Raw genomic sequence first — 18,524 nt, 5'->3', positions numbered from 1 at the left:
CAGGCTGGAGTGCAGTGGCGCGATCTTGGCTCACTACAGCCTTGACCTTCTAAGTTCAAGCGATCCTCCTGCCTCAGCCCCTTAAGTCATTGGGACTACAGGTGTGCGCTACCATGCCCAGCTAACTTTTGTATTTTCTGTAGTAACAGGGTTTCTCCGTGTTGCCCAGGCTGGTCTTGAACTCCTGAACTCAAGGGACCCACCCACCTTGGCCTCGCAAAGTGCTGTGATTACAGGGCATGAGCCACCGCACTCAGCTTCAGTAAGTTTTTAAAACATTCATTTGAAGATCTGAAAATCCGTCATAAAAATCCAATTCTTTAAAACTTACTTGAAATAGCTTTTTTTTTTTTTTTTTTTTTGAGATGGAGTCTTGCTCTGTCGCCAGGCTGGAGTGCTGTGGCACGATCTGAGCTCACTGCAACCTCCAAATCCCTGGTTCAAGCAATTCTCCTGCCTCAGCCTTCCGAGTAGCTGGGACTACAGGCGCCCACCACCACGTCCGGCTAATTTTTTGTATTTTTAGTTCACCGTGTTAGCCAGTATGGTCTCCATCTCCTGACCTCATGATCAGCCCACCTCGACCTCCCAAAGTGCTGGGATTACAGGCGTGAGCTACCGCGCCTGGCCTTCTATTCTTTAAAACAGTAAATTGGTGATTATGACAATATAACAAAATAGATTTCTTTAAAAGTGAATATTGAGTACAGATGAAATATGCTGTCTAGAAATGAAAAAATGGCCATGAATGCGAATTTTCCAAGATGAAAAAAAGGACCATTCATTCAAGTTCAACAATCTCTTGTCATGAATCAAGGGACAGTTCTATATTTCTGCTAAAATGTTAGGTGATTTCTTGTTAAGTTTCTGACTTTCCCTGTCAGTGAGTTGACTTCTTGATTTGACTCCCCATTTGCTGACAGATGCTGCGTTTCAAGCTGGAGCAAAGGTTTCTTTTCAGCATTGTGGCAGAGAATGGTAGATTTTAACCCATTTCCTCATTCTTGCCACATATGTTCCTCCTTTGTCCTGCCACTCTTGCCGTTTAACCCTTATCTTTCCTCTACTTTTCTCATGTTTCCTAGCCTCTGCCTTTCTTCTCTCTGATCTTCTGTTCACTTTGTACTTTTATCCCTACCCCCATCTTTCTCTTTCTCTTCACTCCCCATCTATATTCACCACCTGCTTTATTTTATAATGCACTTTTCTTTTTACTCATTCATTATTGAATCCTTTTTTCTTGCCAATCCTGCCCCTATCTTCAGCTGGCCATCATAATTTTTCAAAGTCTGTGCTTAAATGAACATGTCATGACATGTGTGTGTGCATGCATGTGTGTGCATGCGTGCGTGTGTGCGTTTGGTGTTGGAGGAGGGCAGGTAGGAAAGAAGAGACAATAGTTAGTGTTTATTACCACTTTGTATTTTCCTATTTCAATAATTTGAGCATCGGCTGTTAAGAAGAAAGCTTGCCTCCCCTTCTCTCTGCCCATCATCATATTCCCAGTTCTGATCCCACTCTTTTTAAAATGGCATTTAATTTAGTGAACAGGAGCTAGAGACAACACATGGAGGGCATCACATCAGAGCACTCAGTAAAATAAACTGGACTGAGAGAAAGGAGTATACTACTTAGGCCCTTGGAGATGATTCCTCAGAATAAAGTGGAAAAGACAGGCAAGAAAGAACAAGAGGACAGGCTGAATTGGACTTGGTGCAACACAGAAGAGGCAAAGCCATCACATTCCAATTACCAATCTAGAACTAGTGAACTTACAGAAACTGCCCCAAGCCAAGAAATATCCCATGGGTGATGACTGAACACATTAGTGCACGGAGGATATACATTATAAACAAGGAGTCATTTTCCATCTCATTATTTTAATCATTTTGTCAAAAAATCTCAACATGTGTACATAAATACTTGATTTGTTAAAAGAATGTGTAGCATAGAAATCCCTGAGACACATTCAAAAATGACTTGACATCTTGACATATATTCAATGCAAGTATTCACCAAACTAAATACCAAGGACTTGGCTCCTTTCCCTGATATTTGAGGCATATAAAGCTTTAAAAATATATATAATATACTATATATATAATTTACATCTTTGAAGCTAAATTATATTTTTTTCTGATTCCTGGTTTTCTGCCAGTTTACTGCTCCTGCATATTGTCAGTTCCAGACTGTAAGGAAGCCACATTGGAAAGCAGATAAGCACTTTCAACCTTAGGGTGCCAGTTAGTAGAATGATAGCAAGTGGAACTAGGAGGTCCCAAGAGATGATTTTGTCTAACCCACCCATTTTGCAGTTCAGGTGACAGAGGCTCAAAGGGGTTGTGATTTGCACAAGCATGGCTGGTTCTGCCACTGCTACTGTAATCTTACACAAGTCCTTCAGTGGGCCTGGACCTTGGCTCCTTCTCGGTAAAATGGACTGATGGTAATCACGGCGAATATTTTCCAGGTGCTTCCTACATGCCAGGCACTATCCTGAGTACTTCAAGTGTCTAATCTATCCTCTCAACACCTCCATAAATTATATATGCAAAGCGTGAAATATTTACTCTCTGGAAAAACGTTTGCCAATCCCTGGTTTAGATCCTTGAAAATTTAGAACATCTTATAATTATATAGCACTTTACAATATACAAAGCACCTTGGCATACATCATCACATTTAATCTTTGTTTTGTAGGGGGACAGGCATTCATGCATTGTAAAGGAGAAAGCTGAAAGTCAAGAGTTTAAGTAACTTGCTTCATCATCAAGGCCACAGAGTCACATACCCAGGTCTGACTCCAAACTGCATGCTCTTTACATGAAACTCCTCTGTCTCCCCTAAATTACTGCTAGGAAAAGACTTGGAAACTGGAAAGAACTTGTGAATACTGAAAGCAAGTCAGACTGTCTTCTGTTACAAATGTCATTCCAGGTGCATTCATGTAATTAGAGTCATCAAGTACTAAAAATACTAAATTTGTAATAAATTTGAGGGAAAAGCCTTAAAGGAGGACATGACAATCATAGGAAAGGCATTTTGAAATACATACAGTGCACCGATATGCATTTTTCTTAAGGTACGTTAGAGCTGAATCTACTCAATTTAATATATGCAAAATAAAATGAGCAATTGCCACATTTTATCTTGCTCTCTGACGAGATTAGTGATAACAAATTGTTCCACATTAACAATGTGTATGTGAATAAAAATGCAATGGCTGGGCACGGTGGCTCACACCTGTTATCCCAGCACTCTGAGAGGCCGAGGCAGGCGGATCACAAGGTCAGGAGTTCAAGACCAGCCTGCCCAACATGGTGAAACGCAGTCTCTACTAAAAATACAAAAAATTGGCCAGGTGTGGTGGCAGGCGCCTGTAGTCTCAGCTGCTCGGGAGGCTGAGGCAGGAGAATCTCTTGAACCTGGGAGGCGGAGGTTGCAGTGAGCCAAGATCACGCCACTGCAGTCCAGCCGGGGCGACAGTGCGAGACTCTGTCTCAAAAAAAAAAAAAAAAAAAAGCAATTATACCTTCCTCATGCTAAATATTCCATAAATAGTATGGTTAGTTCTAAATGGACTTAATACTAAAAAAAATTGGTAAAATAATAGATACCAATTTAACTATAGAGCTTTACCAAAACAAACCAAAAAAATATTTTCAAAGAAAGCCTAGGTGCTTCTTCCTAGTTTGCAAGTCAAGCTTAATCTAAATGGTGATCATGTTTCTTAAAATATGGCTTAGCCTTAGGGACTCATTTAAAATACACAATATGAGGCACCATCCTTTTTATTTTAGATTTATTCTACAACATACCTTGAGATATAATTTTAGACCTATAAATAGATATGAGGACATCCTGAATTCACTGCAAGCAAAGAAGGAAGATATAAAATCATCAATTGGGTGCCTGCTATTTTAGGTACTTTCACTTACTTCCTAAAGTGCTCAAAATGAGCTTGTAAAGTATTTTCGCCAGTCATTTTATAGATGAGGAAGCTGAGGCTCAGGACTACTACTAATTTACCCAATGTCACATAGCTGGAATTCAAATCTAAACTAGGTTACCTTCAAAACCTAAACTCGGTTACCTTCAAAACCTAAACTCTTTCCCACTGCCCCATGTGGAATCCCAGTAACACCAAGATCACTGACTGTTCTCTCATAAAAACTCATTTTAAGAACTGAATTTTATCTTTATTCGGTGGTTGACACTTTGTAACTGTAATTCTGCCCGCACTTTAATACTTTAATGAGGACATTTTCTCCACAGCTTTTCATTTCTCTTCTCAAGAAAGTGAATTGAAGCACCTAGATTTAAGTGAGTTTTTCAAGTATGTCTGCAAAAACATGTACGGAGAGGTAAAACTTGCTTTATGATTCAGAGAATTGCACTAATCAAATGCAAAATGACTATTACAGCAGAACTCTGTATAAAACTAGTTAATCTTCACCCTACCCACAATAATTAGTCACTGAGGGTCCTTATTCTAATAAGTGGAGGAGAAAACTCCCATTATTTCAGGCTTTAAGTCAACTAGCTTTCTAATATTGATTTATGGTATCATTAAGACTGTCACAGTAATCAAACAGGTTCTGCCAATTGTTTTATCAGTCACCATTTACTTTTTGGAAGTGATAGATTGTAAGAGCCCTAAAGAGAAGGACTTTGCCTTGTATATTTCTCTATCTTCCCTAGGGCCCCAAGCTCAGTGTTTGGCAGAGTAGGCATGTAGTGGCACCTGCTGCTTACTCAGTAACTTGTCAAGTCAATGCATGTATGTTCAAGATTGGTGCCATAGCACAGTCTCAATGGCACTGGAAATGTGAGGATATGCTATACCACTACATTGACTGTAAGGGGAACCTGCTGGCACCAGGGAGAAGTGCAGATTTAGCCTTTAACAAGAGACAGGGTAAGTTAATAGTAGTCACTAATGTAGTTCCGAGGATCTAAACATTTAACTAAAAACTGACAGAGATAAACGAAAACTGCCACTAACAGATATCATGAAACTTTTTTTCCTTTTACATGATTCCATAATGTAGTGCAATACCTTTCACTGTTCTGCAGAGGGTAATGCCAGCACTCCTGCAGGACTGGCATTGCAGTTTAAATTTCAGGTCCAGTAAAGACATGAAATAAATAATTGTGTGGAAGTGACACTATGGCTTCCTTCTCTTCTGTCTGTAAACACAGACTGGTTTTCTGGGAAGAGGGAAAAAGGTTGCTTCTGCTTTATTTTCACATCTGTAATTTTAATTTGCTTTTAAAAAATCCAGGTTATAGACAAACATAAAGACAGAAGAAACAAATTAGGAGATGACTATTCACATTGTAAAGGGATAAATTCTCCATAGGGTTTCATTAAATACTGAACTCCCCTAAGTCAATGAATTTGGGACTTGATTTAAATGCAGCTTTTCAGGAATACATTTCTTATGTAAAGTGAGGTACACCCATGTATTCATCTTAACTTTCCTCCAAGGACAATCCAGCATTTTGCTTCCATTCACAGGACAGGGGAACAGATAATACTTGTGAAAGAAGTCAGCGGCCCCTCTTGGACTGCCCTCCTCACCTTTCTCAGGAGCCAAGGCTGTGAGGAATCCAAGCAACAAAGTCCCACCTGCAGCCACAGTCCTTCCACTCTCCACCAACAAGGCTTCTTCTACAACCAGGAATTTGCTTCACCTTGGTCCAGAAAAATGTGAATCGGGAACAGTTATGTATGAGATTTGGAAGCTGTACGGACCACAAATATGGCCTGTGGCAGATGGGGAAATTCAGAGAAACCGCCTCAACGGCTTCTTGTAGCTAAGCTATTTCATTTCTGCACTGGTTACAAGGTGAGGAAGAGCTCCCTCCTTCACCCCTAAACAATGATGCCCATCAACAGCAAAGGGAGCCCAATTGCTAGCTGTGCAAAAAATATGGAAACCGGGCCCCCATCTCTGTGCTGAGTAATATTAATTGGTAAATCGTTTTTTTCCCATAGAAAAATGGGTGTTTGAAGAACTTACTCCCTTGATTCGGCAGTCAAGGAGATGCACAGTAGAGGATCAAAAAGCTGACAACCTGGCCTCCCCTGGTTCGCTTCCAGGGGAGGGCGGCTTCACCGCTCAAACCAGCTGGCCAAGTTCCGTATGCTCTTGGGCCGGTCCCCAGCCCTCTGTACAGCCTGGCACACCCGGCACCAAGGCTCGTCCCAGAAGGAGGTGATGTGGACAGCGTAGCTCCGGCGCCAGTGGAAGTAGCGGCGATAGACTGCGGGGTTGCGGTCGAGGAAAAGCAGGTACGAGGCCAGGGAGGAGGCACTTGGGAAGTCGTCCACGTGGATGAAGGCGCCGCGGGGCACGAAGCGCTCGTAGTTGGCACGGTCTGGGCCCAGCACCACCGGCACCGCCCCAGCGAGCAACGCGTTACGCCAAAGCTTCTCGGTGATATAATCCAGGTGCTGCGAGTTCTCGAAAGCCAGGTAGAACTTGTAGCGGGCCACTGTGTGCAGGAGCCCAATTTCGGGCACCGGCTGCCCGGGCCCGCCCCGGCCGAACACGTCCACGGTCACATGTTGGCTCAGCTGGTAGTAGTAGCGGACCCGGGCCTGGCGCTCGTTCCAGTGGCTTACCACCCATGCCACCAGCCCCTGTTTCCTGGACAGTGGCGGAGCCAGGCCTGACGGCGGGTCGCCGGGGTGGCTTCTGGGGTAGAGGTAGCCATAAGGCACAAAGACGTCCGAGTCCGCCCGGTAGGAGAGCGTCCAGTTGAAGAGGTTACTTGCCAGGCTTCGCAGCCCCGGGGAGTGCGAGGGCGACTCGAAGTTCATCCAAACCCAGCGCTGGCCCGGGGGCCTGGGGCTGGAGGTCGCCAGGGCTTCTGCCGCCGCCGCTGCCTCCTCGTAGTCCAACACGCGCAGCTCCACCTCCTCAGCAGTGCGCGCCTGGACCCCCCAGGGCGGGGGCCAGTCGGGGGGTCCCTTCACGAGGTCGCGGTGGTGGAAAAGCACTGCCTGAGCCTCTCCGTAGGACGCGCGGTCGGTGAGCAGGCGGCAGCCGCTGATGTTGAAGCGCAGCCGGCAGTCGGGGGGCGGCCTCGGGGCGCTACCGCGCCCCCCGAAGGGCTCCCACCACAGCAGCACGCCCACCGGTCGCGGCGGGGTTGGCGACGCCCAGGGCAGCGGCGGCAGCTGCCCCCAGCAAGCATAGGTGATCAGCGCCGTACACGTCAAGCCGGCGGCCGCCAGCACCCAGACGGTCCATGGCAGCCCCCGGCCTCGGCGCCACCCGCGCCGCCCGCCCGCCGCCGCCGCCGTCGGCGAGCCCCACGGCGCCCCCATGGCGCGAACAAGCAGAGCTGCCTCCGCTCGCCACGCGTCCGCAGGCGTGGAGGAGCGGCACCGGCTCTCATGCTGCAGCTGCGGCTCCAGCCGTCGCTGCCGCTCGCCGCTGGCCCGGGAGTGGAAGGGGGCGGTCCTGGAATCCAAAGGCCGCGGGCCCTGCCCTGCTCCTCCCAAGTGCCGGGCGGGGCGAGCCGCCAGGGCAAGGTGAGCTGGCCAGGACGCCCAACCGGGCACCGCCCGTCTCTTCCTTCCACTGCGCCCGGGGCCCAGCCGGTCCAACCAGGCCCCGCGAGCCTCCTGCGGCGCCTCCGCCCACTCCTTCTCCCAGCCCGCGCCCGAGGGCTTCCGGGCCGCGCCCCACAAGCGCCTCATCCGCTACTCTAATTCTCTCTCAACTGATCCGGTTTCCCTCCGCGCGCGCCCACCGCCCAGGCCCTCGCTCACTGTGGCCCGAACCCTCGCCTTCCAGAGGGAAGGCTCGGTTCATCCCTGGGAAGGTACAGCAGGCTCGAGACCTCCTAAAGCAGCTGCCGCGCAGGAGCAGGCGCTAGAACAGACGGAAGGCGGACCCGGCGCCGCAGAACGGAGGATAGCGTCGGCTTCCTGCCTTTGGGCCTAGCCACCCGCCAGCGACGCCAGCCGGAGGGAGGGATTGAGGGAGGGAGGGAGTCCAGAGGCCGGGGAAACGTGCGAGCAGAGGCGCGGCCACCGCGTCCGTGGCCAGGATCTCGTGGCCCGCCGAGACGGTCTTATTGTGGAGGCAGCCCGCAGCGGCGTGGCCTTCAGAGTCTCTGCATTTGGTGAAGAACTTAAGTTTTCAATGTGAGTGCTCATAAGAACATTCCCTTTGCCTGCCAAGCCCAGTAAAGGATAGAGAACAAAATGTTTTCTTAGCAATCAAAACATGTTCTTTTCTTTGGTCCCCTACCAAATAAGTCTGACTTGCCGGCCCATAGTAGTATTGCTTGTACCAAGACTCACAGGACTCATAAACCAAAGATGAGGATGTGGCCCCCCCCAAGGCCCTTGTCGTCAAGGAATTTATTGCCTGTTCAGTGAGATGAATGAATGAATATCACTATTAATTTTCCCAAGCACTTAAGAAACAATTTCTGCACCCATGAAAGTTATGCAAAATACTTTGGATGATAAAATGATGACGAAGATAAATATTCTAGCACTCAAGTTAAGGGTATAAAGACAGTATCACACTGGCCTCTTCTACTTTATTAGTGAGGCGACACTGGAGACATCTACGTCTACAGTCACTTGAGAAATTTTTTACCTACGGGTTGAATTTGAATTTCTGGGTGTTGGCTTTGCTTTATGATATTCAACTTTTATTCAGGGGATTTCCAAATAGATCAGGGGCGAGGCTGCTGACCTAAGGAGAGGAGGAAGTTTTGAGAGAAGTTTTAGTAGATCACAACTGTGCATCAGTGGAGTCCCACTGATATTAGGGGAGGAATAGACAGTGCTGGGAATGGGGCAATCCTGCCAGGTGTTTTTGATGTTATGCCTACAGAAAATAAATTTGGGTTAGCCATATGAATTTATTGCTAAGAATGTTTTCATTAAAAATCAAGTATAGGCCAGGCGCGGTGGCTCACGCCTATAATCCCAGCACTTTGGGAGGCCGAGGCGGACGGATCCCGAGGTCAGGAAATCGAGACCATCCTGGCTAACACGGTGAAACTCCGTCTCCACTAAAAATCAAAAAAATTAGCCAGGCGTGGTGGCGGGCGCTTGTAGTCCCAGCTACTCGGGAAGCTGAGGCAGCAGAATGGCGTCAACCCAGGAGGCGGAGCTTGCAGTGAGCCGAGATCGCGCCACTGCACTCCAGCCTGGGCGACAAAGCGAGACTCCGTCTCAAAAAAAAAAAAAAAAAAAAAAAAATCAAGCATAGAGTGTAAAAGCTTCTATAAAAGTGGCTTCCGGTGGCGCTCTCTGCAGGGCCACAGCCTCAGTTTGGAGGTTAGATGGAGGGTGTTAGGTGTTCTGGCTAGGCCCATCAACCTAGTGACATTTCCTCCTGCACAGTAAAACCTTTCATAATGCTTCTGGGGTTTTTTTGTTTGTTTGAAAAACAGAAATTAGAAATCAAATATTTTATTTGAAATTAGACATTTCAGTGACTTTTTTCCACTCTTACTTTTAATTAAAAGAAAAAGCTGTAAATGCACAAATAACTTTTCAACCAAATAAAGGAAAAAGTATATTGGCTTCTCTTTTTATGCAATTCAAGAATCCAGCCATTTATTTACATTCTTGTCCCACTTCAGTTAAATAAGACATCACAGATAGAGCCTAACATTGTGTCTGGCACATGGCCGGTAGGCATTTGGGAAATATTACCCTGCTTGTTTGCTTCCTTCCACCACTCCCGATTTTCTCTTAAGCCTCCGAATGTTCCAATTAAGCCATCTTTTTACCTGAAGAATGCCCGAGGTCTCATGCATATAAATTTTCTTTGTGCCCTCTTACCTCGGTAGGGTTGAGACCACAAACTGCCCCTACTGGTCCCTTATTTGGTGTGGGAGGAGGGGATACTAGGCAGCAAGGTGTGTCTGGATCAATGGAAACCAGTCATGACTTCGCAGATTGCTGGTTGAAGGTCATACGTGATCATTGTGCATCTCATACATGCACAAACATTCACAGGGGACTGGATTGTTCTTATTTTAAAAGAGCCATTGGTAGAGTAGAGGGGAAGGAAAGGGAGGAAAGGAGTTATGGGAAATTAATAAATTTACTCACTTGTTCATTTAACAAATTGGGAAACAAATGCAAAACACCGTTTCTACCTTCAAAAATCTACGAGAGAAACAGATAGTGGGGAGGGAAGGGATCATGGAAGGCTTTGAGAAGGTGGCTTCTGGAATAATTAGGAATCATTACAATGCAGAGGAAGAGGGCTGAGGTGTTAGTTTCCACAGAGGGAGCAGCACTGCAGAGGCCAGGGAGGGAAGACTGGGGCAGTAGGCGAGGAATTACTAGGGTATAGTTTGGCAAAGGAGATGGGGTTTATCCTGCAGGCTGTCGAGAAAGTCCTTGGAAAGCTTTAACAAAGGAAGGAAGCGATATTCATTTTTAAAACGAATTCTTATTTTTATTATGTATGAGGAGGGTGAGTATATGGATGGGGACATGGCGGGGGGCTGCGAAATGCTGACTGTTTGTTAATGTAGGCTCTGGTTAATGGGTGTGTTTGGTTAAGGAAATTCATCAAACTGTATGCTTACATATGTACTTTTGTGGGTGGATATTATACTTTAGAAAAAAGTTTCTAAGAAAAAATCATTCTGTCATTAGTAAAGAGTGAGTTGGGTAAAAATAGGGTAAGAGTAGGGGTGTGGTGGTGTTCAGTTGGAAAGTTATTGGTGTAATTCAGATGTGAAATAAAGAGGGCCTCAACTGAGACAGTAGCTGTGAGGATGAGGAAGAAAATTAAAGGAGGATAGATTCAGAGAGATTTAGGAGGCTGGTTCCTTTCTCTGGGAAGCCTTTCTGGATACCCACAAACATATATCCAGGGTAGTTTACGTGGCCCACCTGTGTGCTCTCACACATGCTGCACCTTTCAGAACATCATGGGACATCCAGAGATCATGACTGTTTCATTCATAACTCCATCCTGAACACCCACCTCGGAACCAGGTATCTAGTAGTGAATATTGGTTGAATGAATGTATGCCCTTAATGTATTACAGAAATTATCTGTTGGTATCTCTTTCCCCACTACAAAATGGGAAGACATCCGGAGTCCTGGCTATGCGAATGACTTGCTGTGACCTTGAAATGTCCCTTAAGCTTTCAGTGGAAAATATTGTACACGTATTAAGCATAGTCCTGGTGACAGGCATCAGAAATGATATCAAATTAGACTGCTCTCATTGGCCAAACCTAGGATGAGTGCTCATTCTTGAAGCAATCACTGTGGTCAGGGAATGGGTACTCTCTTTAGACCCTCCTCTGGAGCTAGAATCAGTCCCATCTGAATAACAGATGTGGAATAATCTGTTATTCTTGAATAACAGTGAGGGGAGAGAAGTTACCCAAAAGAAAAAATGAGGTGGTGTTACCTGAAAAAGAGGGAAAGGATGCTAGGTGGGCAAAAACATGTCTGCTACCCATGTGGCGGGAGATACTACTATTCTTACAATGAAGAGGCTGGACTAAATGAACTCTAAATCATCTTAAATTTAGAACATGGAAGAACAGTCCATGATTCTTTTACATTTGGTGACAAATGATTCTTTGTGCATTTAAAGGCCTCTCAGTTTCCACAAAATATTGCACAGAAAGAACTGGCTTTCAGTTGCCAGCATGAAGGTGAGATCAGGCATGGAGAAGGGTCTTTGGACCCTGAGGATTGCAAAAGTAGTGTAGAAGAAAGCGCCATAATTCAAGACTCAATTTATGACACTGAATGAGCAATGAACTCACAACATGCCAAAAATGACCTATTCGGTTCCAAAATTTTATATTGGACAGGATTCTTTGCAAGAACCAGGCCAACTGTGGTTCCTAAAATTCGAACTCATTCCTTATTCTTTCTCAAGGAAATAGTTCAGTTGATAATAAAACTATCCTAGTTCATTTTAAAGCCTCTCCCAGTGTTACTTACCAGAGACAGATTTGATGTTTCCTATGGAAGCCCCAGAATAGGTTCTGACTGACTAGCTTTCTACGTGGAGCCAAGCTCTGTCAGCATGAACTCCCTGAGATTCAGGCTACCCTCGAATGGGTTGTTACCCTTGGTTGGATCTGAGATTTCTGTGTCTGAACATTGGCCTGCTAAGTGTGTTTTAATTTTTTTTCCTTGAAGAGAGAAAAAGGCAGTTGAGTCCCTTCCTACATTGTGTACTTACCAGGAAATGCTGAGGGCGTCAGTGAGCAGGTGTGGTTGGAATGGCTAATCTGTGTGCAAATAGGTGGAGACAGTTTCCTTTGTCAGGAACAATTTTTTAACCTTGCATAGTTGGACAGATAAGTATGGAATGGACTGTTGGTTAAAAAATCAAAAATTGTGTACAATCAACAACACCCACAATCTATTGTTCATTGCCCTGCTAAATCTTTTATAGAAAAATAAAACTGCTGGGAGCGGTGGCTCACACCTGTAATCCCAGCACTTTGAGAGGCCGAGGTGGGCAGATCACATAAGGTCAGGAGTTCGAGACCAGCCTGGCCAACATGTTGGAAACCCATCTCTTCTAAAAATACAAAAAAAAAAAAAAAAAATTAGCTGGGCGTGGTGGCACATGCCTGCAGTTCCAGCTACTCGAGAGGCTGAAGCATGAGAATCACTAGAACCTGGGAGGCGGAGGTTGCAGTGAGCCGAGATCATGCCACTGCACTCCAGCCTGACTCTGTCAAAAAAAAAAAGAAAGAAAGAAAAATAAACCTAACACAAATTTATAAGTGCTTTTCTTTTTATCTAAGTGTGAAAATGTACTGGCCTGAAAAGAAATTGTTATAGATAGTCAATATGGGAATTTATTATATTTACTTTAGTGTTATACTTTTTATGCACTCAAGTTCTTCCTGTACACTTACTTGACAGAATAGGAAATGCAAGAATTGTGGATGCTCAGAAAAATGGACATAGTGAAGTTTTGGTTAAAATCAGAAATGCAGTCGTCCCTCCATATCCATTTGCACAGAAAGAACTAGCTTTCAGTTGCAAGCATGAAGATGAGATCAGGCATGGAGAAGGGTCTTTGGACACTGAGGGTTGCAAAAGTAGTGTAGAAGAACCCGCATGGATATCAAAATCTATAGATGCTCAAGTCCCTTATATAAAACGGTATAGTATTTGTATATAACCTGCACAATCATCCAGTGTACTTTAAATAATCTCTAGATTACTTTATAATATCTAATAAAATGTAAATGCTATGTAAATAGTTGTTATACTCTATTAAGGAATAATTACCAAAAAAAAAAAAAGGTGTGTACATGTTCAGTACAGATGGAACCATCCTTTTTTTTTTCCGAGTGTTTTCAATCCAAGTTTGGTTGAATCCAAGGATGTGAAACACACAGATATGGAGGCTGACTGTATTTTCATGATATTTTAAATATTTCAAGGGTTTACCTCTACATTCTCATTAAACTACCTTTTCCTAAAATAGAGTTTATTTTCAGTCATGTGGAAAAAATTGTAGCATACAAGGCTTACACAAAATAAAATTATTTGACATTGAGATAAACATGTTAACATCATACAGTGCAATGCCTGGCACATGCCTGAACAAATATTTAATAGATATTTATTAAATAAATTAATAAATGAATGAATGAATATCACTATTTTACATTTCTTGAGGCACTAATGAAACAATTTAATTCCTGCACTTATGAAAATTTATATGAAAGAATTTGGACTATAAAATAATGATTAAGATAAATATTATGGTACTCAAGTATAGAGCAAAAATGGTAAGTATCACATTGTCCTCCCCAGATCTAATCCAGATTCACTAATACTGTTCCTTGCCACCATCCCAAGTCTACTTGAATCCTCAAATGAGTTAGCACAAATCCTGTACAGTTTCAAAAACTCAAATATGTGTGGTCTGGGCTTACTGTGGTACCTGCTCTCAGTACTTCTACGTGGCTGCACCCTAACTCAAGGTAGCCAGAGTCTAACTCAGAGAGGTAGACCAACTCTCTCCAGATGGAGAAAGGGATTTTGAGTACCCTCTTCCTCCCCTTCTCTGGCCTCATTTCTTACACAGACCCAGGACATGCTTCATGGAAGAAAATAGAGAAATGATGTCTTTTCCCTACAGGTAAGGTAATTCTTCTTTGACCACACCAACAGCCAATTAGCACAGAACAGTGGTTCTAACTGGGCCCGTCACATTCCTTCCTATGATTCTTCCTCTAAAAGGGCCTAGGGCACTTGCAATATTAAGAAATGCTTGTTGGATTGAAATGGACAAAATTAGGGACATATAGTAGATTTTTGACAAGTATAGAAAATGAAAGGGTAAATGCATGTTGCTTATGTTACAAGGAAGAAAATATTCCTGAAGTCGGACAGCCAATTTTATAGTTCCAGATCATGCTTTCTGTGGTCAGATAAACCACAGCCCAGAAGTCTTGCACAATGTATAAGGGTGAAATCACATCAATAATGCTGGCTATAATGATATTATTTTTAACCACTCCAGAGAAAATGTTTGGTCTGTATTTAATCTTAGTAGTGTTTAGTGCAAGTCAATAAACCTTTGGTCTTGGGCTGGGGGAGGGAGGGAGGGAGAGAGAGAGAGAGACAGAAAGACATAACTGCATTGCAGGAACAACTGTTCTGGCAGCACCGTTGGGCACTGCATGAAAAGATAGCCTCTTTCTTGAGTGAGCTCACTGTTCAAACACTTAGTTTCCTGGATCATCCAAGGCAGCAGGGAAATAGCGGCAAGTCTTCAATGAAAAACGTAGATGCATTCTGACCACCCATTCACTGAGCCCACTCTTCATCTACCACCACTGAATAGCTGTTTAGCTTCCTTGGCTCCTCTGAAGCTCTCCCATTTCCCGATTCACAGTTTGACAAATACTGATGAAGATTTCTAGTAGAGATTTTGATATGATGACCCCAGTATTTGCTGAGTTACTTAAAAAGATAAAACACTTTAGGTTTTATTTACTGTTATATAATATGGCATGACTCCTTTATCATTAGCAGGCTTGTGGTGCTATTTTCAAAGTGTTTCCAAGCAATACAGGACTGAGAATTGTTGTATATTGATATTTGTAGGGGTACATTAGGGTCAGATCTTATTTGGGCTTACAAATCTGCAAAAGCTATAACTTCCATTCAGTAACATTTATTAAATGCCAATTATGTGCCAGGCATATGAGGTGTAACTGAACAAACAAAAAATATCTGCCCTTGTGGGACATGCTGGCTATCATACTTAACCCACCCATTTTAATTATAGCTTCAAAGCAATTCCACACCTGAGTCCGAAGGTTGATGTCAGAAGTTGTGAATGTATTAGACTTTCAGTAACCCTGACCAGATGCCTTTTGAAACCATATTTCCTTGATTGCCTTATCAATTCATCCTTTATGACTTCTGTATTGATCAAGTGTCATTGTCAGAGTGAAAAATTAGACATTTGTCTTTGCAACTTTCTCATCCCCATTTACCATTTGTTAGGCAAGGCTTTTCGGAATGCCAAAAAAATTTCAAGTTAAAAGGAAGCAAGTTTCCTTTGGGGGAAGGAGGTAGACATGAGTCCCTCCACCCAATACTTTCCACTCTCTCTCCTTTAGTTATGGAGACGTGATGTGGAATTATAAATTAGAAGGAAGCTATTTAGCCCACAAACATGTGCTCCAAGCAAGAACTGTAATTAAGTCAGATAAAACTGAAGGTAGCTGTATTAATTAGGATTTTTTTGATTACAAACAGCACTTATAGAGAAAACCACCCATCACAAGCCCTGCTCTCTAGACACAATGTTCAGCAGATCTCTATAACTTATTCACCTTGCACAACTGAAATTTTACGCTTTCTGACTAGCAATTACCCCATTATCCCCAGCAGTCCCCCACCCCCGCCCCTGGCAACTGCTCTTTTCTTCCATGTGTTTGACTGCTGTAGATTCCACATATAAGTGGAATCGTGCAGTATTTGTCCTTCTGGAACTGACTTATTACATTCAGCGTAATGTTCTCCAGGTTCATCCATGTTAACCTCCAATCCCCCGTCTGTGTGTGTGTGTGTGTGTGTTTTGATAGGAGCTGAAACATTCTGGAAACTAAGGAGGCGTAGTTCTTAAAATGGACCATGTTGACTACAAAATTGATCACCCTATTTTCATCCAAAGTCCTACTGATTTCTTCCTTTCAGAGGGTAAACTTGCAGATTTCTGTCAGGATTAGGGAGAGAGTAATCTAGGCTATGAAGAACACATAAGGGGTTTCGTATGTGTTGTATGGGAGGAGGTGGAAAAACTCCTTAAAATGCCAAGTGTAGAAAAATTGGATACAGAATGAATGCTCATCAGTAAGGCCGAGGTTAAGTAAATTTTGGTACAGCCATATCGTGACATATAACCTATAAAATCATAATTTAGACAAATATTTTACATAGGAAAATGATCATAATGTATGGCTAAGTGAAAAAATGAGGTCCACAAAATGTATATAATATGATACCACTTTTATTAAAACCAAAAACCTCTTCATTTTATAATTTCTATGTCTATAAATATTTCAGTTGTAAGATAAAGGATGTGTTAATAAGATAAACCATGGGATAGAGCTCTTTAAAAATAAGATTAAAGGCCGGGCATGGTGGCTCACACCTGTAATCCCAGCACTTTGGGAGGCCAAGGCAGGCGGATCACGACGTCAGGAGATCGAGACTATCTTGGCTAACACGGTGAAACCCCGTCTCTACTAAAAATACAAAAAATTAGCGGGGCGTGGTAGCGGGCGCTGTAGTCCCAGCTACTCGGGAGGCTGAAGCAGGAGAATGGTGTGAACCCGGGAGGTGGAGCTTGCAGTGAGCCGAGATCGCGCCACTGCACTCCAGCCTGGACAACAGAGCGAGACTCCGTCTCAAAAAAAAAAAAAAAAAAAAAAAAAAAAATTAAGAAGTTGTCTTAAAAAAAAAAAAAATCTGTCCCAACGGATGCAGCTGTAAGAAAATAGTTTCCCCAATCAATTTGGTTTTTTATATTCTACTTTTAATCTGTGTACTTCAAAGATGCTTTTGCCTTGACTATTTGGCCAAATTAATTAGTGGGCTGTGGCTGGGCATGGTGGCTCATGCTTGTAATCCCAGCACTTTGGGAGGCCAACGCGGGTGGACTGCTGAAGCCCAGGAGTTTGAGACCAGCCTGTGCAACATAGTAAAATCTCATCTCTACTAAAAATACAAAAATTAGCTGGGCATGGTGGTGCATGCCTGTAATCCCAGCTACTTGTAGGACTGAGGCAGGAGGATCACTTGAGCCCAAGAAGCCAAAGCTGCAGTGAGCTGTGATTGCACCAGTGTACTCCAGCCAAGGCGACAAAGAGAAAAAAAAAGCAGGTTGTAAGCCCTTGTGACACAAAGTTATCCAGTATCTGCAGTGACTGTTTCTGGCATGAATTGAGGAAACTCTGAGGAAATGGAAACTGAGGACTCTAAGACAGAAACAGAAACTGAGACAGAAATAGAAACTAAGGGCCCTGAAACTCAAGGACCCTGGAGCCAGGAGGCAGATAAAATGAAAAGAGAAAGTGGGCAAGTTGCAAACATGTTTGGAAAAAACAGCATTTTTGTTTTATTCCAGATCACAATAGGAGTGTTTCTAGGGTATTACATCATTAAGTATGAAAATGACTGTTGGCTTAAGATTGCTGTATATTTTTATAATTTTAAAGAAACCTCGTTGTAATCCTGCTTTATTAAGAAAAATACTTATTGAGTTAAAAAGCAAAACAAAACAGTTGTATCATATTATATAGTAACTTTAAAAAATCATCTCCTATCTTGGGCATTTTAGGTGGCTTCAGTTATTCACTATTATAAATAATGCCTGTACATGAATCTAGTTGGGAAAATACGCAATGGGGCAATGAAGAACAGAATTCCACTACAAAAGGAACCAGGTCCCCAGAGTGGAATAAGAATGAAACTTTAACACAGAAACAGTGCCATGAGAACAACTCTTAGTAGCAGAGGATGGTCAGAAAAGGAGAGACCAATTCAGAGCACTCAGCCCAGGCAGCAAATCTGAAAATAAATGACAAGGAGCTTGTTTATTGGCAGGAATACAGTGGAAGTGAGAAAGGAAATCCGTGAGCACGTTTATAAAGTCATACTGGGAACTCAAGTAAGAACAGGATATCATTTCCAATGGATTAACAAAAGTCTCCCACCCGTTGCACTTTCTGTGTGACATCTTAACATACATGCAATGAGGTTGGGGGTAAGAATTTTTAGAAGCTTAAGATTTTAGATTTCTACAAATAGTAAATGCTTTGCTCTAACTAGGCAGTTTTGGTTGTTATATTTCTTGACCAATTTCAGATCTAATCCTTCAGTTTTAGGCATTGCCCTGTAGCACTGTTTTGAAGTAGCCAGTGATGAAAATTTCCATAAACAAGGTGGTGTCTGGAATTGGCTTACATGTAGGATCTCATCTAGCAGGCAGTAGCTAAATGGAAAATT

The 18,524-nt window shown here is 43.3% G+C and overlaps 1 protein-coding gene across 1 annotated transcript; it reads right to left on the bottom strand.

The window, feature by feature from the left end:
* Positions 1-1,873: 1,873 nt before the first annotated feature.
* On the bottom strand, positions 1,874-8,128 carry FUT4 (fucosyltransferase 4). The gene is made up of 2 exons (XM_063671362.1): positions 5,060-8,128; positions 1,874-3,495 (listed from the first exon to the last, which is right to left on the bottom strand). Exon 1 carries the CDS (start codon positions 7,712-7,714, stop codon positions 6,119-6,121), a length of 1,596 nt encoding a protein of 531 aa, XP_063527432.1. The 5' UTR covers positions 7,715-8,128; the 3' UTR covers positions 1,874-3,495; positions 5,060-6,118.
* Positions 8,129-18,524: the final 10,396 nt, after the last annotated feature.

This window comes from Pongo pygmaeus, chromosome 9 (genome assembly GCF_028885625.2).
Source record: "Pongo pygmaeus isolate AG05252 chromosome 9, NHGRI_mPonPyg2-v2.0_pri, whole genome shotgun sequence".
Taxonomy (NCBI): Eukaryota; Metazoa; Chordata; class Mammalia; order Primates; family Hominidae; genus Pongo; species Pongo pygmaeus.
Note: the sequence above shows the minus strand (reverse complement) of the source record. Positions and strands in the feature narration are given on the sequence as shown.

Coding starts and splice junctions, on each gene's coding strand:
- FUT4 (XM_063671362.1), bottom strand. CDS start 7,714: ATGAGGCGCTTGTGGGGCGCGGCCCGGAAGCCCTCGGGCGCGGGCTGG.